Source organism: Onychomys torridus, chromosome 5 (assembly GCF_903995425.1).
Source record: "Onychomys torridus chromosome 5, mOncTor1.1, whole genome shotgun sequence".
Classification (NCBI taxonomy): domain Eukaryota; kingdom Metazoa; phylum Chordata; class Mammalia; order Rodentia; family Cricetidae; genus Onychomys; species Onychomys torridus.
In genome coordinates this window covers 95,793,996-95,815,383 of record NC_050447.1, presented here as the reverse complement: position 1 = coordinate 95,815,383, position 21,388 = coordinate 95,793,996, and the positions used below count along the sequence as shown (strand labels likewise).

At 40.2% G+C, this 21,388-nt stretch overlaps 1 protein-coding gene and 1 non-coding gene across 2 annotated transcripts in view; both read right to left on the bottom strand.

Annotated features, from left to right (window-relative positions):
* Aoah (acyloxyacyl hydrolase) overlaps window positions 1–21,388 on the bottom strand; it is a 212,685-nt gene that overhangs the window by 142,143 nt on the left and 49,154 nt on the right. The window contains exon 4 of the mRNA XM_036188387.1: window positions 13,486–13,585. Coding sequence (XP_036044280.1) covers window positions 13,486–13,585 — 100 coding nt within the window. The remainder of the gene's footprint in view (window positions 1–13,485; window positions 13,586–21,388) is intronic.
* Window positions 17,447–17,606, bottom strand: LOC118584958. Its single transcript, XR_004945122.1, has one exon. It is a non-coding gene; the product is annotated as a U1 spliceosomal RNA (small nuclear RNA).

Here is a 21,388-nt window from a genome sequence, read left to right as displayed (position 1 = left end):
GTCCAATTAAGAAATGGGCTATAGAACTAAAGAGAGAATTCTCCACAGAGGAAGTTCAAATGGCTGAAAGACATTTAAGGAATTGCTCAACATCCCTAATTATCCAGGAAATGCAAATCAAAATGACTCTGAGATACCACCTTACACCTGTCAGAATGGCTAAGATCAAAAGCACAGAAGACAGCTTATGCTGGAGATGATGTGGAGCAAGGGGAACTCTCCTCCACTGCTGGTGGGAATGCAAGCTTGTACAGCAACTTTGGAAATCAATATGCTTCCTTAGAAAATTAGGAATCCATCTCCCCCAATACCCAGCTATAGCACTCTTGGGCATATACCCAAGGAATGCTCAATCATACCACAAGGGCATTTGCTCAGCTATGTTTGTATCAGCTTTGTTTATAATAGCCCGAACCTGGAAACAACCTAGATGCCCTTCAACTGAAGAATGGATAAAGAAAATCTGGTACATATACACAATGGAGTACTACTCAGCAGAGAAAAACAATGACATCATGAGGTTTGCAGGCCAATGGATGGATCTAGAAAAAATCATCCTGAGTGAGGCAACCCAGACTCAGAAGGACAAACATGGTATGTACTCACTCATAGGAGGATACTAGATGTAAAACAAAGATGACTAGACTGCTACACAACTCCAGGGAGGCTTCCTAGAAAACGGGACCCTAGGAAAGACCCAAGGATCACCCAATGACAGAGAAATGGATGAGATCTACATGAACAAACTGGATGGCAGTGGGAGTAATGAAGGGCAAGATTTGAGGGAAAGAATGCTTAGGGGATCAGGAGATCCCAGCTGGATCAAGAACAGAAAGGGAGAATGAGGAATAACAGACCATGATAAATGAAGACCTCATGAGACCAGGAATAGGCAGAGTGCTCAAGAGGTCCCCAGAAATCCACAATGATATATCCTCTGTAGTCTGCTGGCAATGGTCGAGAGAAAGCCTGATCTGACCTCATCTGGCCAAACACCCTAACAGTCGTCTTGGAACTCTCATCCAATAACTGATGGAAGTGGACGCAGCCAGGCCCCAGGTGGAGCTCCAGGTGTCCAACTGTCGAACAAGAGGAGGGTCTGCAAGAGCGTGAATTGTTGAATCCAAGATTGCAAAAAGCACAGGGACAAATAGCCAAACAAATGGAAGCACATGAATTATGAACCAAAGGCTCTGGAGCCCCCAGCTTGATCAGGCCCTCTGGATAAATTAGACCATTGAATAGCCTGATCAGTTTGGGAGGCATCCAGTCTGTGGGACCAGGATCTGTCCTTAGTGCATGAGCTGGCTGTTTGAAACCTTGGGCTTACACATGGACACTTTGCTCAGTCTGGAAGGAGGTGACAGGACCTGCCTGTACTGAATGTACCAGATTTAAATGAATCCCCAGGGGTGCCTTTATCCTGGAGGACATGGGAATGGAGGGGAGGGGCTGGGGGGAAGGCGGGGGTGGTGGCGGGAGGGGGGAGGACAGGGGAACCTATGGCTGATGTATAAAATTTAAAACACATAATAATAAAGAAAAAAATTTATTTAAAAAAAAGAAGTGTAGTTACCACAATAAATGCATAAATTCTAAAATAAAAAGAAAATAAAGATACTGGAAAGTGTATGGAAGGTTGTTGAGGATATGTGTGAGCCAAGGTAGTATTGTTTATTATTGACCCATAATGTGTACCTATCCTGCAGTGACAGCTTTGGAAAGCTGTGTTATATGAATAAAATATGACTATCTATATCTTGAAACCTGTCAGCTTCTTCCAATATGCTTTTGATTAGTTTATTTCTGGTGTCAGTACCCAAAGGTCTAGCAATCATTCAGGCATAGCCATGGGTTTAATTAATTTTAATTTAATTTGACAAACTTTAACTCTTCTAGAATATTAAGGTACCAAATTAAGGTGAAATGTTGTAAGTTGCTCTTTCTTTTCCTTCAGAAAGAACATTAGAATTTCTGATATTTTGCCAACAGTAGGGACCAGCTACCACTCACAAAGGAAACTCTCCTAACTCCAGCTTGGATGCTTACATACTTAGCTTCTTCTTTACTTAACAGTATGTGTTTTCAGCATTTAGATACATAAGAAAATCCTGCTCAAATGCTACACACAGTTAAGGCAGAACAAGCACAAGTTTGTTACTAAATTCCAAACAAGACAGAGAAAACGATCCTGTCTAGTTTGGGGTTGGAACTGTTATCATCTAGAATTGTGTGTGAGAGAAGCCAGGCAGGTTCCAGGGAGAAGCTGGTAAGAGAAGTGATTCTTTCCTTGACACAGGGATTCTGTTAACTGAGAACTTTTCATTCATTTTTTTCTCAAAATCTGTCACAAAATGGTTAAGTCCTGATTACTATGACGAAAGGACACATGCAAACTTGAGAGACTTAGGTCTTAGAAAACAGACAAGAGTTAAGGAAACACAGATGCACACACAAAATAAAATTGATCTTAGAATTACAGATTAGGTTTTTGACTAAAACAATTGCTGGTGACTAGAAGAGTGTTTGGTTGTGAACAGGCAGGCGAAAATATGTCAGTCCTCTTGCCAAGTTCATGGTATTTTTGATTCGTGTATTCATTTCTTCATTCACCATTTATCGAATACCTTTTCGATTCCAGGAACTATCGTAGCTCTGAGAATATGCCCTCAGAAGGTTCTCATTCAAGTGTAGGGCTCTGCTGCAGCGGCTGTCACAATAGGGGAATAAATAGGATATACATTCCCAAGATGTAACTGTGGCCTGTGTCAGAAAGGCTTACTAGAAAGGGAAGAAGAGATGCTCACAGTGAATCTTCTAGAACTTAGCAGCAGGAAGGCCCAAATCTAAAAAATGCAATGAGATTTTTCCTGGGCCATATTGACTATGAAAATGAAGGATGTGTGCTGGGAATGCAAACACTAACAAGTTTGGGCAACGAGTGGAGAGATGTGGAGCATCAGGAAGGCTTGACTATTCATATTTTGCAGGTAAGTCTGGGTTCCAGTTGCAACCTATTTATTTAATATATACCTATAGGCCATCTTTTGTATGCCATCTCTTATGCCAGGCAGTGGAGGCAGCCGCTTTCACTAGATAGCCTTACAATCTCCTAAGCCAGCATTTAAAACTTAAGAAGTCCTTGATCCTGTTCAAAGAAAGACAGGAAAGAGTTTGACAAATCCATGGAGAGTGGGTGGAAATCAAGGAATGGTTGAGGGAAAGGATGATGAGGGCAAGTGCAGATTTGATTTTGGATATCGGGAATCTTAGATAACAAAGGAAAGGTCATTGCAGAAGGGACACTGTTTTCAGGTCGTCAACAGTGACTTTCCAGCCTGGGTTCCAGTAGAAGAGCTCTCACCTTTCAGTGCAAAGGCCCCCTGCTCAAGTGCTGCAGCAGGCAAGGTGTGGTGTGTAGGGGTGTGGGGGCGGGGAGGCCAGAGGGGTGGGGGGGGCAGAGGGGCGGGAGGCCAGAGGTGCCGTGTGCCTACTCTCCTTTGAAGATACCTGGCTTCCTGTGAGAGAGATTAGCAGGCTGCTCTCCCACTTTCTCAAGGAGAGCTCAGCCTTCCTCTGCAGGCTCCTATTCCTCCCTGAATCTCTGTTGAAAGACCTGTCTGCTCCCCACTGTATATTTTCTAGCTATGCCCCCACCCTGACCGCCATTTTCATCTGTATTACCTACCATATTTGTTGGAATACATAATTCCTTCTACATCAATAATTTCTGGCTGCAATAAAGGAAAATATTATTCTTTAGAAGCTAAGAGACTTTAGAGAAGTCTTTACTTATGAAATAGGAATATCTGTCCTGCATATCAATGACAGTTAAAAAAGAGATAACAGGGTACCTGGTACATACCAGGTATGTAGTAAGTTCTCAAGAAATGCTCCTTGAAGCATGACTGAGTGGACGAATGGCCGTGTAGACTCATTAGTATGGAGGACATTGGTACACGTGTGCAAGATTACTGAAAATTAAGTCCTTCAGTGTATTTCCTTGTCACTAAAGCCAAAGGTGCCTCTGGCTCTCAGTAGCCACCACTCTGAATGTGCTCCAGTCTATGCTAAACACAGGTAGGTTGGTTTCACTTCCTACTCACAAGTCATGCATCTTAAATCAAGACCTTCAGTCTCAACTGTAAAATGTTTGGAAATAAATACCTATAAGTTTGGCCCTGTGAAACTTGATTAAAATTGGAGAGATTAGTAGGAATTCAAGTATACACACATGAACACACATGAAAGAGAGACAGAACCACACCATTGTAGTTTTGTGATTTGTGCATCGTTCCTTGGTACTCCACTGAGAAGGGCTAAAAGCAATGAGATCCCAGGAGCAAGGGACACTTTAAGTAGCCAGACCTTGGCTTCTAAATATCATTGTTCAACAAAAGAAACCAGTTTCTTGATATAAATGGCTGATTCCATGGTTGCAGTTGGAAAAAAATGCATGACAAGCTATGCCTGGCTGAGAGACCAGAGGGAAAGAAAGTGCTTATAAGAAGAAGACATGCAAAGGGATGCAGATACAGAGCCCAAGAGTTCAAATGGTGACAGAACTAGGAAAGTTGAGCCATAAAAGAAGCAATCCAGATTTAGACTCTAACGTAGAGTGTAAAGTACAAATGTATCAGACTACAATTAAAAATAAATGATTTGCTGAGTATCTTGGAGAAAGATATATTTCTTTCCAGAAGAATTTCAAATAATGCAACAGAAACCTTTATTCCACAAGGCTGGGCTTGGGCTTCCCTGTTCACCTTGAATATAAGCCGAACTGACTTCTAAATAACAAAGTAAGAGGAACAGGGAAATAATGACCATATAGTGGGGACACATGTCCAATGGCACCTATCCAAGTGATTCAGGCTGACCTTACAGATAGTAATGGGCATAATGCAGCCCTAGCAGGATATAAGAAGGGTATATCCCATTTTCTTTTAAAAAAAATACTATAACCCTGTCTACCAAGAGAAAAATATCAAACATAATTTTTTTTTTTTTTAAGTAAGGTGCATTATCACAGATGTCTGAAAACTGGCAAGGTTATGAAAAGCAAGGAAAGACTAAAAAGTTGTCACTGCAACTGAACCAAGCTCAAAGGAACTCATGGACTTTAGACTGATACCTGTGGAACCTGCATGGGACCAGACTAGACTTTTTGCATACAGGACTCGAGACCCCCAACAAGACCACCAGAGACACGAACTCACCCAAATGCAAAAGCAAGGTTTATTGGAACAGTTCAAGCAGCGCAGCAGGGACCTTGTCAAGCATCCCAATGCAACAAAGGCTAGAGGAGGTGTCCACCCTCTGCAAGCTCAGTTTTTAAAGGCAAAAATCACAAGGCTACATCAGTTAAAGGTGCTAGTACCAGTACAATTGGCTCAAGTTTTAGGGGCTTTTCAGAATTTCTGTGTTATCTTTCTTTGTAGATTTAACCGGTTGTTTGTCAAACTTTATAGACTATCTTCTGCATTGGGTCATTCTGTGGTTAATCAGTTGCTACCAGATAGTCCTTCAAACATCCTGACTTTGAGCTTTTGAGTTTCTGGGACCTATGTTAGCAGCTTTGGTCTAATTTTGAACTCAGAGAATTTTGAAACTCAGGCCTATTTCAAGCTGGGATGAGGGGCTTGCTTGAAATGGGGGTGTTTTGGCTCTTCAGTGTAGCTGGGTCTGTTTGAGGGGACCCTGGGAGTGTGCACAGGATCTATCTCTGGTACATGAGCTGGCTTTCTGTATCCCAGTACCTATGATAAAGCAGGAAGGGGCTTGGTTCTGCCTCAACTGAATGTACCAGGTTTAGCTGACCCCGCCATGGGAGAACTTACCCTGTTGGAGGAGGGGATAAGGGAGTGGGGAGGTGAGAAGGGAGTGGGAGGAAGGATGAGAGGGGAATCTGTGGTTGGTATGTAAAATGAATATAAAAAATGAAAAAAATGAAAATAAAACACCATGAGTGTTTAAAAAAACGTTGCCACTGACTGAAGGACGCTATGGAGACATGAGAACTATCTAGTCACCATTCTATTTCAGTGCAGAGACACCATAATCAAGGCAAGCCTCATAAAAGAAAACATTGAAATTGCTCAAAGTTTCAGAGACTTAGTTCATTATCATCATGATGGGAGCACGCTGGCATGCATGGTTTTGGGAGAGTAGCTGAGATCTACACTTTGGTCCACAGACCAAGAGAAAGAGTGACTCTGGACTGGCTTGAGCTTTTGAAACCTCAAAGCCCACCCCCATGAAATACTCCCTCCTACAAGGCTACACCTACTTCAACAAGGCCACACTTCTTAGCCCTTCTAATTCTTTGAAATAGCCACTACCTGGTGACTAGGCTTTCAACTATGTGAGCCTATGGAGGTCATTCTTAGGCAAACCACCATAAGAACTAAATGGAATGTGCACCAAGAGCAGACGCTAGGATAGTATGTTAGTGATAAAACTAATGATATCTTTAATTAAGCCTGGTGTTTAGTTAATAGCCAGGCAAATAAAATAGTGTAATTAATGACACTTTCTTTAGTTTTGACTGGTGAGAAGTTTATCTTCTGTGTTATTCTAGTAACTTTTTGTAAATTAGAGATTGTTACTAGAAATTTTGGGAAGACTCACCTGGGGTACCATACATTACCATGAAAATTGAGGATTTTTCATCTTGCTGATCAAAGAATTTGAGAACTGATTTAGAAAGATGCTTGGGAACAATTTCATTAGAATTTAAAAGAAAAAGCCTATAGCAGGCAAACTGTAAATCTCAGTAGCTGCCTGGAGCAGGGAGATGGAGAAGAGGAAGAGATAAAGCTAAGCCATTTGAGTTAGCCATGCAGATGAATAAGGAAACAGGCAGCTGAGGTGAAGGAGTAGATAGCTTCAGAAAAAGAGGGAGGAAGCCCAGAGTGGGAAAGCATGCCCATGCTTTGGCAAGTATCAAAATGAAGGGACAAGAAACAAATGTATTCACTTTCTGAGTAGTCCAGAAAATTGGCAGGCTTAACTCAGCCCTGGCTCCAGCTTCATAAGTGACTGCATTTGAGGTATGGAGTGCCTTGGAAAGAAATTTGTATTATCTCCTTGAAGGGGTAATTATTCCTCCCATCTCAAGTCATCATGGCTTAATGTGAATCCTGAGGAATATTCTCTTCATCAAGTGCTTGACCAGCTTGGCTGGGTTAATACTAATGGTTTAGGTAGCTTGGCCTGCTAGAGCTCTATCCACACCAGAGAAATAGCTTTTCCTTAGTGGGCCTCCAGAGAGCTCTGATCACAGCTACTGTAACAAAATTGCTAAAAAGCAAAAAGTTTATTAAGAGAAGAAGAGCTAGGGGAAGAGTAGACTTGTACTTTTGTCCTTGAGATCTTAGCCCTAAGTCTGTGCAGCCTAAGAACTTGAATTAGAAGAGATAGATATTTTTATATAAAATAAAGTCTTAAAACAACTTGTTTATTTTCCAGCCACACAAGAAATTATCACATGTCACTTTTGTTTAATTAAAGTACAGACTAACTACTTCCAACAACCAACAACCTGTGAACCCAATCCCAGAACTCTCTGTGCACCACACATCCATTCGCTCAGTACCAGAGAGTGAATGGCTCTTGTGGAGCTGGATTCACCATGGAAGCTTCTTTGAAGTCTGCCTGCTTCCTAAGACAGTGCTCTTCCTCCAGGCAGAGTAGGTGTCCTGGAGGCCTGAGAGAATGAGAAGGACCTAGCTCCACGGAAGTGTGCTATTTGAATATAATTTTCTTTTCATGTGGATTGGGTGTGTGTGTCAGTCTTGCATGTGCCTTTGGGATGCTAGTAAATATGGAAGGTGTCTACAGCACAGTTATAATTGAGACCGGTCTGCGAAAGCTATCGAGTCTCCTGGGAATTTCAGGACTGGTGGCCCAGAGGGTGCAGTTGGGAAAGGGAGAACTACAGTTGAATTTTAGTTTGTAAGCTCTGGTGTAAGACAATGTGTACAATCAGGCTTTGTACACATAAACCCATACACCAGCACCAGTTATTCTTCTGTTTTGTATGCAAAGAGTGTGGGTGATGGAATGTACCCCTCCCTAAAGACCCATCTGTGTGGTCTTTGCAAGGCACACCTGCACAGTTTACTTCTCCCTTCTCTCATTTCCTCACCTCTCATTTACACCCATAGCACTCTCCATACGCTTACATCCTAATAAGGAAATCCATGTAACTTTACTATCTTAGAGTATAAGATGTAGACAACAATATCACTTCCATAATATTAACTGAATTAATACATATGAAGCACTTGGATCAGTCATTAGCACATCGGAAGTACTGGAAGTTGGTTTATGATGGTGGTTGAGAAGATAATTAGCATTTTATGGGGAGAGTTGGGAATTGTTTTACAGAGAAGGTCATAGTTGAGACGAGCTTGCAAAACATGCTGCACCCACCTTGCTTGCATCCTGAGTTTCATCATCTTAAGAATCTCAGGGCACTTACAAGAGCCTACTGTAGGCAAAGTTGTCTAAGACAGAGCTGTTTTATAATCAGGGCTGAGTGTCATATATATACACAAATATGGGTGTTGGTAGACATAACAAGATATGAAAACACCATATCCCCAAATGCTAGCAACAAAGTATGATGGTGTGTAGGTGGTTTCCACTCATGATTGCATAGCTGATTGAGAGGAAAAGATGAAAATTCAAGATCTAGAATTCAATTTCTCCTGACTGCGTATTGGTTTTGTACCATGATGAAATAGAAAATTTAGAGTTCTAACCATTGTAAGCTGAGGATCATCTGTTCTGAACAATTCCACCAACATGAAATTCAAGAATAAAATTTTATATAAAAGAGCTGATTTGTGGTGGCATTTCAGAGTAGTGCCTATTTTGGGGCATTGACAAAGCTTGTCACAGGGGAACCTAGGGGGCTTAAGATTGTTTGCATATCTGTATGAGTGGCTTGAACTCTATGGAAATAAAAAAATAGTCTTGTACATTTAAAAAATATATGTTCAAAATGTAATGTTAAGGAGAAATGCAAAAACAAACAAACAAACAAACCCCAACAACAACAACAAAAACTGACACACAACATTATCAGAATTCTGCGGTGTAATCTTATTTTTAAAATTAAGTGAACATTTTAACGTTATCCCTTCTGGTGGTAGGATTCCAGTTGGTTGTTTTGGAAACAGGGCAGTGACAAAAAACCCACTCAGTGTTGGGTGGTGGGGACAGCAGCCGCATCTGATGGGAGGGGTTCCTGGAATAGCGACTTGCCTTGCTGCAATTTACTAAGCCCTTCAGTATTCCGCTTCTTCCCTGTGAGTAAGAGGTCCTAATGGAGCCTGTGTCTTAGGACTGCATGGACCACTAGACAAGACGAAATACAACCTCTTCCCCCAGAGTCTGGGGAAGCGCTCAGGACATGCCAGTTACTGCTGTCGAAGGCAGGCTCAAGGCAGAGAACTGGGAATCTAGAGGGACTACCTCCCTTTTCTGGATCATCTGCAGAGATAGGGACTGGTGATGGGTAGGGCAGAGGGAGAGGGTCTGGAGCTGTCTGGGGTAAGTGAAGACAGGTGCTGAGGCAGCTGCAGAGGGAGGGATGAAGGGCCACCAGTGGCCCAGAATGCCCCTGAGTGGAAGCTGAACACTCCCGGATGAAATCCTTTCTGTTCCCTCCCAGCCAAAGAGGGTTGTTAAAATGTTCCCAAGTTGGCAGCTGAAAGAGGGGTGAGTGCTGGCATGTGAAAGGCCCGAGGTTCAAATTCCAGCACCACAGTGAAAGGGGGGGTTAAGCTGGGGAAGACAAAGAAATGAAACCTGATGGATAAACTACTGCAGACAGTATGTTCAAACCAGAAGTGTTATTGACGATCAGCTAAAGCTGAGCATTGTGTGGACAGCTGAGGATATAATGCAACCATATTATGGTGCAACCATATTATGGTGCTAAAATCCAAATCATTTGATGCTATGATTTAAATCAGGAATGTCCCCAAAGCCTAGTCCGTTGAAAGCTTGTTCCTAATGAAATGTTCAGAGATGGAGCTTTGGGGAAGTGACTGAACCATGAGGGCTGTGACCTCATCAATGACTCTACTTATTGATGAGCTCAGAGCTTGATGTGTTACTGCAGGATGATGAAAACCCACGAGGCAGGCTCTAGTTGAAGGCAGTGGGTCTTTTGTGGAGTAAACCTTCCTCCTGGCCCCTTCTCTCTCTGCTTCTGAGTCACCATAAAGTGAGTTGCTTACTCCATCCCTACATCTTTTTTTTTTTTTTTTTTTTTTTTGAGCTGAGGATTGAACCCAGGGCCTTGCGCTTGCTAGGCAAGCACTCTACCACTGAGCTAAATCCCCAACCATGTCTTGCTCCACCACAAGCCTGTGAACAGAGCCAAGTGATCACAGATTGAAACCTTTGAACTACATGCCCAAGCAAGCCTTTCCTAATTGTAAATTGCCTCTTTCAGGCACTTTGTCATAATGATGATAAGCTGACTAATATGTTTGCTTCCTTTGCAGAGATACATTTCCTTTTTCCAATATCAAATAGTGATTATGATGAGACAATATTCACATGCTATTTGACCACTGGAATTTTTTTTTTTCACTTAAAATTAACTTCTCTAGAAATCAGTGGATTCTACAGCTTCTTGGAGGGAATTAGGGAAATTTCATTGACAGTTAATTACCGAAGAAGCATGAACTATATGCCCCAGGAAACTTATTTCCACTTGTCTTGCTCAGGTTTGTGATATTTAATATCTTGTATGTGTGCATTTCTCCAGAGCGCGCGCTCTCTCTTTTCTCTCTCCCTCTGGGTTCTGGGAGTTGAAACTCAGGTCCTCATCTCATGTGGCAAGTGTTTTACCAACTAAGACATCTCCCCAACCCCGATATTTAATATTTTATCCATAAAAATAATGTGTGTTGGTTAAGTCACAAAGTAATATAGTTGACTTTATTTAAACATAAATAAAATATTTTAAAACCCAAACCCATTAATGCAGAAAAATCATGATTTTAGGGAAAGGGGTATAGAATTATTTGAAAAGGATGCTCATGAAAATCAATACTGTGAGCTTTATTTAGTTTAATACTGTGCTCTGATATACAGTGTGTAGACAGAATTATGTCAACATTTACAGCCTTGTCTGACCACAATCCAACTAAAAGTTGCCCAAAATGATATGATACAGATGACTCTTATAAACCATCTTAAATAATCATGATATTGACAATAATCTTATTAGATATCTTTTTAACAATATTTTAATGTATTATAGGAGTATGTGTATTGCAGGTATTGTGATAATCATTATATACATATATGTATATATTCATATATATATATATGTATGTATTTGCTTGCTTTACTTAGGAAGCTTTGGGAGGGTGATATTTTATGATACTCATCTTATGGATAAGGACAGTCAAACCCAGATGAGAGCAACCACCTAAGCAGGTTTTCTTGGGATATGGAATTTTTAGTGCTGATCCCTGAAATGTTCTGGACATTCTAAGATGAGTTGGCTGTCCTGCAAGAGTAACTCATTTGGTTTTTAAGGGATAAGGTGATTTAAATCTCTGATTTCTCTCTCATTTGATTTTCCTATCTACTACCAGTCCAGTTCAAGATTATTGCTAGCAGTAGAAGAACCTAGACATTCTTTGCATGGGAGGAAAGATCAAGGATGAAGCAAGATGAAACATTTTACATGGAATAATTGAAAATATCATCTGATAATCACTTTCAGCAAAGAGGTGGGAAACAAAATTCATATATAAATATCAGTAGCCTTCATACATAGCCAGGACAAGCATACTGAAAAACAAACCAGTAAAATGATCCCATTCACAGCAACCACAAGGTAAAAAAAAATATCTGGGAATGAACCTGGCCAAGGAAATTGTAAACCTTTACAATGAAAGCTTTAAGACACTGGGGGAAGACATGGAAGAAGATACTGGAAGATGGTAAGACATCCCCCTCCCCACCATGGTCATGGACTGGAGGAATCGATATTATGAAAATGACTCTCCTATCCAAGGCAATATAGAAGTTCCATGTCATCTCAATCAAGATACCAGGGACATTCTTTACACACAATCATAAGCTCTATACAGAAACACAGAAGACCAAGGACATCTAAAGCAATCCTGAACAAAAGAAAACTTTGGTGGGTATTACCATATTTAATTTCAAATTACCCTACAGAGCCATAGTAATGAACATCATGACACTGGCAAAAAATAGGCATATAGATCAATGGTGTAGACCAGTGTACCCAGAAATAAGTCTACACAACAACAGCTGCCTGATTTTTGGCAAATAATCTAAAAATATACACTGGAGAAGACAGCATCCTCACCAAATGAGTCTGGAAAATCTGGCCATGGACATTTAGAAGAATAAAATTTGGTGCCTGTATTTCACCCTGCGAAAACCTTAACTACAAATCAAATGAATCAAATTCTTCAGTGTAAGGTTTGATACCTGATATTGCTAGAGGAAAGAGTAGGAGATGAACTTCAATATGCGTGTATATGTAGCAATTTTCTGAATAGGACTCTGGTATCATAGGGGAGAAGCAAACAATTGACAAATGGGATCTAATGAAACTAAAATGCTTCTGCATGGCAAAGGAAACTGTTCAGGAAGATGCAGCTCATAGAAGAAACTATTTGTCACTTCTACATAGAAGAGAGGACTAGTACCTAGAATATACTAGAGGGGGGAAACTCTAAGAAAGAAAGGCCAATTTAAAAATGATATGGAACTAAATAGTCCTCAAAAGAAATTACAAATCCTGGGAAACATTCTAAAGTGTTCAATATCCTTGCCACCAGGGAACTGCAGATTAAAACTACTTTAAGATTCCGTCTCACCCCAGTCAGAATGAAGGGCCATCATCAAGGATTATTGAGGTTACAAATGGCAGCCAACACTGGTGTGGATGTGAAGAAAAAGTAATATTTACACACTGCTGGCAGATTGTAAACTAGTGCATCCACTTTGGATGCTACCCTAGAGGTTCCTCAGAACACTAGAACTAGATCTACCATGTGACTCAGTCATAACTCTCTTGGACATGTGCTCACCGGACTGCATACCGCACCACAGAGACACTGCACATCCATGTTCATTGTACCTTTACTCACAAGAGCTAGGAATCAGAATAATTCTAGATATCTATCAATTGATGAATAGATATTGAAAATGTTATACACAGATAAATAGAATCTTACTCAGCTAGAAAGAAAAATTCTATTATAAAATTTACAGGAAAAATTATACTGAGTGGGGTAACCCAGGCTCAGAAAGACAAATACAGCATGTTTTCCTTCATTTCAGATTCTAGCCTTGACCCTTCAGTTTCCAGTCCACAAACCACTGAGCAAATGAAGCCAAGTCTCCCTTTATAACATCTCCAAAGGGTCTAAAGGCTATTGGAAAATGACATTCAGAGCAGAACCCACTCACCTGGGGAAGTGGGTAGAGATGACACTGTGATTGGAAAGCATCCTGCTTGCAAAATTCCAGAGCATGGCACACCACATCAGCATTCATAGCTTCACCGAGTCTGGTGGGAAATGGAGCAAAGCAAAAGCTATTAAGATCTCTCAGGCATTGGGAAGCAGAAGTACTGTTGGAGGCCATTAAATCCCCAGAATGGATTCTGATAAATCCCCGGAATGGATTCTGATAAATCCCCGGAATGGATTCTGATAAATCCCTGGAATAGATTCTGATGCCCTCACAACCTGGCCTTACAGCTTCACCCAGCACCACGACTGCTCTGTGTTTTCCTGCCATACTCAGCTCTCCTGTCTCTTGCATAAGGTCCTGAAGCCAGGATGGGACACACAATCCCTGAACTATGAGTTAGCCTCTTAGAAGAACACTGGATTATTTTCAGGAGAAGCCACAAAATTGGGAAAGGAAAAAAGAAATGATATGATGAAATGGGAATAATATTTTGAAGTTTATTGGACCCAATAGAAAAAACTACTTTACTTATATATAGTTTTACACATTTAAAATTATTTTCTTATATATAATCCAAATCACCTCTTCCCTTTCAAACTGAACATAGCTCTTATTCTTGTAAAAGAAAAATACTATTGTTAATTTGTTTCTTTTATGGAGAAATCTATAAGGACAGTGGTCTTCAAATACTGTGGTTGTGTCTAGATTTGAAGGAGCTAAAACAAGGTGTGATGGCTCATCTTCATTGTCCAGTTTAGTATTTTTAAATGATCTAGGAAAAACATCCTCTTGTGGGGGCATTCACAGAGAGGCTGAATGTGAGTGGTACTATCTGATGGGCTAGTGGTCCAGACTTAATGAGCAAGGGAAAAGAAGGAAGCTTTCTGAGCACTAATCTCTCTCTCTCTCTCTCTCTCTCTCTCTCTCTCTCTCTCTCTCTCTCTCTCTCTCCTTATTAAGTGGCAATGCAGCTGACCTTGACTTATGCTTTCACCATAGCAATGAACAGTGTCCCCTCAAATCACAAGTCCAAACAATTTCTTCTCCCTAAGTTTCTTCTTGCTAGGCATTTGGTCAAAGCAATGAGAAAAGTGGTGAACACTGAAAATTGTTACTGAGAAATGAGTTCATTATGGTGACTTCCTAGCTGTGTAGGTCTAGGCCTTCTGAACTTGTTTACAGGAGAAATACAGAAGAGAGCTGTGGGCTAGAGTAAACAGAGAACAATGGGTAATTCTTATAAGAGTTCAGATGACAATAATGTGTACAGAAATGCGGTGAGTAAGAAAGGACTGTATAAGGTTTCAAAGAGGAATAATGACACCTGAAACAAGGTTGAAGGTCATTTGTAGTATATACTGGCAAATAATCTGGCTGCATTTTGTCTATCCCCTAAAACTCTCAGTAAGGCTGAATTCAAAAGTAATGGAATACATTGTTTGGTGGAGGAAATTTCATTAAGGCTATGGCATAGTTATTGCTCTCTGCATTTAGTGAGGTTTAGAGTTCAGAGCAGAATGTTATGAAAAATATTCAGGTCGGAGAACAGAGGAGTGTGAGAAAGTTTATGGTTGAAGACAAGGTGCTGGGAACAAAGCATCTTTAACTGTTAGATTAACACTATTGAAAACAAACTATGAGTTTCATAGTGACAGCAGGAACGGTATCAGAATTCCATCTATTACAAGCATTATAACATTGCAAATTCATTTACAAAGAAGGTGTCTGAAAACACAGAGACTTCAAGTTACTATCCTGGAAAAAAGAGCATGCTGGAGAAGTAATTCTCTAGGGTTAGCCGTCTACTTAGAGGCTGCTGCATCTGTCGTCCAAGGGGACTGGACTACATTCTAAATTGGCAACAGAAGTTGGCATTGTTCACATGCACAACATAAGAGATAAGGAGTCGTAAGAGCTTGCAACAACACCTTAGAAAGACACCAAGGTCAGACAGTGAATAGCAGGGACAGATTATGGATGTAGACTCGTGACTAGGTTGTGCATGAAGTAGTGGAGGTAAGGTCTAAGATGCAGTGGAGTCTCCAGAATATGGGTTTTGTTGAGGTAATCTGCAGGCATTGAGCAGAGGCTGATCTAAGTGGGAGGTCACAATTGCCAGAGTAATGGGACTTGAAGGCTGAGTCTATTCAACTCTGTTAGAGCCCAAATGATATTTGAGAAGTGTTTGCTTTAGATCTTCCTTAAAGGTTTGTTAGAATTCTACATCAATCTGTCTAGTTTGGGGATTTTATTTTGGAAGAGACCTTTAATAGCTACCCCAGTCTTGTTATGGGTCTATTTAAACTGTGTCTGAGGCTTTACCTTTGACAGGTAATATGCATTTAGAAAATTAACCATTGATTTTAGATTTTTCAACATCTTGGAATGTAAGTTATCAAATTATTCTCTTACAGTCTTCCAGACTTCTTTGGAATCTGTCTGTCTCTTGTTTTAATTTGGTTGTTCCTTCACTTTCTTTTGGTTTGTTTGGCTACAGATTTGGCAATCTTATTAATATTTTCAACGAACCAATTCTGAATAATGCTGTTTGTTCTTTTGGTTTCTTTTTCATTAATTTCTCCCATGATAGGTGTGTGTGTGTGTGTGTGTGTGTGTGTGTGTGTGTGTGTGTCCCTGTATATTGTTTTTGGGTTTGGTTTCTAATTTTGTCTAAAGCCTTGAGTTCTATCATTAGATTAATTTTGGAGATATCTCTGATTTTTAAGAAATATAATCATTTAGAGGCACAAACTCTCCTTTTAGGATAACTTGTCTGTATCCCAGAGGTTGTGGTGGACTGTACTCTCACTTCCATTTGATATAGGAATTAAAACAATTCTTCCCTGATTTTCTTCCCTGTCATACTGTCCACTTAAAACTGTATTGTTCAGTCTTCAGGTATTTATGTGTTGTCTGAGATTAGCATTGTGATTGCTTTCCAGTCTTATTCCACTGTGGTTTTGTAAGATGCAGGGAGTCATTCCAATTATTTTGTGTCTCATAAGGCTTGTTTTGTGGATTCTATTGTGAGCAATTTTAGAGAGTCTTCTATGTGTCTCTGAGAAGAATGTTTATTCCCTACTTATTGCATGGAATGTTCTAGAAATATCTATTGAATGTTGTTGATCTGTAGTATACTTTAGTTCTGAACTTTTTCTGATTTTTAATTTTGAAGACTCATATCTAGACATGAAAGTGAGGTGTGTGAAGCCTTTAATTATTTTTGTATTAGGACACATGTGGCCTTTTATGCTTTTTAGTGTACATTTTTTTTTTAAAATGGGGTCCCTGTGAGTTGGTGCACACATACTTACAATAATTATATCATCTTGATGAACTGTTCCTTTTATTAATCTTCACCTCTTTTGACTAGTTTTGGTTTGCCATTATGCTATTAGACATGAGAATCAGATCAGCTTAAATTCAACTTCTGTTTGCTTGGTAGGTTGTTTGCCAACCTTTAATTCTCAATTTTTGGACATACTTCCTAGTTTTGTGAATTTCATGGTGAAAAATGTGAGTTGAATCCACTCCATCTGTAATTTATGTGTTAAGACCATTTACATTAAAGGTTGTTATTCTTAAACATTTGCTATCATTGAGTCAATGCATCACTTAATCCCAATGAGAGAAGCTCGTTGAAGTTGATGGAAATTAACAGAGACCCACACAACCAGAAAACTCAGTCCTAAATGGGATCACACCCCTCCCCTCAAGGCTCAGGGACCTATGCAGAATAGGAGGCCAAAAGTGTGTAAGAGCCAGAGGTGAGGTATGATGTCTGGGTACAGAAGCTCTGTCAAAGAGGGCTCTCACTAAACTAGTGAAGGTCAGGTGGAGTTGGGAGAAAGCCTACCTCATTCCAAAGATTTAGTGTCACTCTTTTATGAGTCTCTATCATTGTGAACTCATGATTTTTTTAGGTTTAAAAAATATATTTATATTTTTTGTAACAGGGAAGAGGTAAACATGGTCTTCCACTCTCACAAATCATGCAATTAGATTTCCCACATTTGAACAAATTGCAGGGGTCAGCACATCTACATTGCAGTTGGTGAGCCTTGCCCTGGGAAAATCACCTTCATGATCATGGCCTCTTCCTATCTGAGGAATATTGTAGGTCTTTTCTTTTTCTTTTCTTTCCTTTTATTTTCTTTTAACAAAACAGTTTCTCACTGTGCAATCCTGGCTGACTGGAACTTAACATGTAGACCAAGCTGGCTTTAAACTCACAGAGGGAGAGCTTGCCTTGCCTTGTAGGAGTTGGGACTATAGTTGTGAGCCACTACACTTGGTTTGGGTCTAATAAATTCTGTTACTATTTTGTGAAAAAAATAGTTACAATGCTTTGTATTTTTTTATGTCAATAAAAGTCATCATATTTGAGTCATATGATAACTGTTGTAATTTCTGCTCTTTAGTTTTCTTATGAAAATGTTGTCCGTTTCTGATCTCTGAGAGCTATTGGACTTGGGACACAGGGAAGCAACAGTTGAGTACCAGGAAGTAAGACAATGCTTAGAGGGCCCAGAGCTAGATTTTCTAAAGCAGCATTGAGAACAATGTAGTTCAGGAACAATGTAGTCTTCCACCTGGAGACTGGCTACGATGGATTTCTACCTAGATAGCCTTTTCTAGGTATCAAGATGGCCTTGATATTTGTTATCCCCAAACATATATGCATTTGTAGGGTCTCTGCTCATGAATGAGATCTATACCCCTTTAGAAAGGAGGCCCACGTAACTTGTTTGCCAATTCTGCTTCACAAGTTTGAAAAAAGAAGGTGGTGTATATGAAGCAGAATAAACCTTTCAGAAGGCATCTAATCTGCTGACACCTTGATCTTGTACTCCAGATCTATGAGTGATAAATTTCTGTTGTTTCTAAAATTTCCAGTGTCAGGTATTTTGTTACAATAGTTCAAATAGATTCAGACACTGCATAGCTAATTTTGAAGGTAATATCTTATTTCTCAGGTTCCCTCTTTCTTTACAGAATCCTATGGCTATGGCTGTGAATAGGAAATGCAATTGCTGCATAATTAGTTCATGAATTATTGAGAACTGACTAGTATGAGATAATAGGAGAACTGGCCTCTAGGTCAGGAAATCCATTTCATATTGGAAGGCAGCTATTCAGGTAAAATTAAATCATGAGCTTGTCATTTTCAGGGCCTGAGTCAACTCCAAGTTGCTTCTGACTGTTTAAAACAAGCAGTAAGAGGAGGACACATGCAAGGAGAGATCCTTATCAGCATAGAGCTGATGATGGGGTGCTAGTCCTGATAGGGTGCTGGTCCTGATGGGGTGCTGGCACTGATGGGGTATTGGTCTGACAGGGTGCTGGCACTTATAGGGCACTGGAGCTGACAGGGTGCTAGACCTCTATAGACAAGAGGTGGACAGACAAGTGGTGGACAGAATCATTTATATTGTGTCTGTCTTACTCCAAAACTGTCTAACCAGCTCTGTTTCTTCCCTTCCTCTACCCCCTTTCCTTCCTTCTTCCTTTGACATATAGTCAGAATTTTGCTGATTACCTGAAAATACACACAAAATGAATAAAATGTAGGCTTTTGAAAGCTGTCAACTTAGCAGGGACTCTGAAAAGTAGAGTGGTAATTAAATTGTAAACACATGTCCTAAGTGCTGTTCTAGACGTTTGCACAGCATACTGTTATGTGCATGCATGAATGTGTGCATGTGCCAATTTGCTTGTATGTGGTAGAAGTGGAATATCCTTATTAGCTTGGAGAGGATCAGGGAAGCTTCCAGAAGAGATGACCTGGAAGTGAGCTCCCAAGAAGTAGGATGATGTGTCTGGGTATAGGTTTTAGATGTATCAAACACAGGAAACAACTGTAAAAGTCTTTAGACAAAACCTGTCTGTAGTGTGAGAATGTGGTATGCTGAGAGGTAGCAAGAGATGAATTTGGAAGGGCCGTGAGGACCAGTTCATGAAGAGTCTTATATGTGGGGCCAGGAGTCCTGAGAAGGAATTGTAGATCTTTAAGAATGTTATGTAAAAGAATGCCTTAGTTAGGTTTGATTTCAAAGATACTATTTTTTCTGTATCGGTAGATTTTGAAATTTAAGGAAAACTTGGAAGGCCCCAGGCCTGACTTTAGCTCATAGGCCATGACAATAATTGGGGTCTGGAGTAAAGGATAGGGTCCCAGCCCCAGCCATACTCCAGAATAATCAGTTTCTGTAATATAGATAAGTTTAGCATTAATAGAGACAGGTGCACATGCAGAACACAGATCTCCATGGTCTGCATGATTTTAAACTTCTGTCTTTAAACTTCTCTGGCTCTAGGCTATATACTATTTTAGAGGGTTACAATATTTTTTAAGCTTCACCATTATACACACAACTCAGAGCTAACCACACATTCATTATAGGAATATTCAGACGAGCACTATATACAAGGAGAGTTCCAGAGAACAACCTGTGTGGCCATCAGTGGCAGAGTGCATGAACAAAACCCTAGAGATACAATTGAGTATCACATAGAGTGAATGTGCTACAGTGCTGAGAGAGTTATATGGGTGATCTCAGACATTCACACTGAAGTGGCACATTCGAAATGATATATAAAATGTTACATTATGTTAAGAACTAAAAATATACTTTAAAAGGCTGTACATACTATATATATATACACACACAGTTATTTTTATCATGTTTATGTGCATGACATGTAGGAGTGTGTGCCGTGGCACAGATGTAGAGGTGAGAAGACAACTTTGTGGAATCAGTTCTCTCCTTCAACCTTTACACGGGTCCCAGGAACTCAGGTGGTCTGGCTTATGTGGTAAGCACCTTTACCTGATAAGCCATCTTGCTGGCATGTAAATACATATATAATAGTAAAAGTACATGAAGAAGATTAACACAGAACCTAGGATGTTCATGGGAGTGTGAAAGATAAAAGAGAGAAACTAGAAGGTTAGACCCAGTTGATTATCATGGTCCTAGAGTTGTCTGTGGACATGGGTCTAGGTGCTTGTTGTATAATTCAAATGAACTGAGTAAATAACCAAGTCACACACATAAGACAATCATGTATGGAAGTAAACCAGGCTTCTGCTATTAAGTTATTCTAAAGAGACACTTGCGTTCCTCAATATGACTATCAGATTATTAAAATATGGATCCCAACAACGGGAATTTCCCCAGGACTCTCATGCTGGGAGATGAAGAAGACTGGAAGCCTGGCTCCAGTCACAGGAGAACCTTGTTTCCTATAACAGGGATTCCACAGTTCTCATCACTTGTTAGAATGCTTTGCAGAATGAGACTGAAGCCCAGATAATGATAAGTCAATGGCTGGGCCACACTTTGACCAGCTTAGATGTTCATACTGCTGGCCCTCTATTTAAATGTCAGCTTCATTTTAGAACAGATAATGAACTGGAGTGAATCACTGCATCTCTTCTCCCTCTTCTTAGTGTGGCCACATTGAACAAACCTCCCTTTTCTACTCTTTACTATTAATTTGGATTAATTTACTATTAATCCATTTGAATTGGATTCTTGAGGATAGATGGACTGGACCTGTGACTGTACCTGGCTTCCTAGGGTATAGATTGTGAGCTCAAGTTGGGTAATATGGGCCAATTTTGAGAGACTGTCATGAACATGAACATGACTCATCTTATCCAGTGCTGCAAAGAGTGGTATAAACAGAAGGAAGAGAATTATAAATAAAATAAACAGATCATGATGCCACAGAGGGGCTAGAGGTAATAGGCTAGGACACCTGAGAACAGAGGTCTGGAAGCCATTGGAAGAGAGCAGGGCCAATACCAGGAGGTCAGAGACAGGGTCAGTCACCATGTCAGTGGATAGTGTAGGGTTATCTGTTGGTGGTAGTGTCTGTAAATCTTGCATGG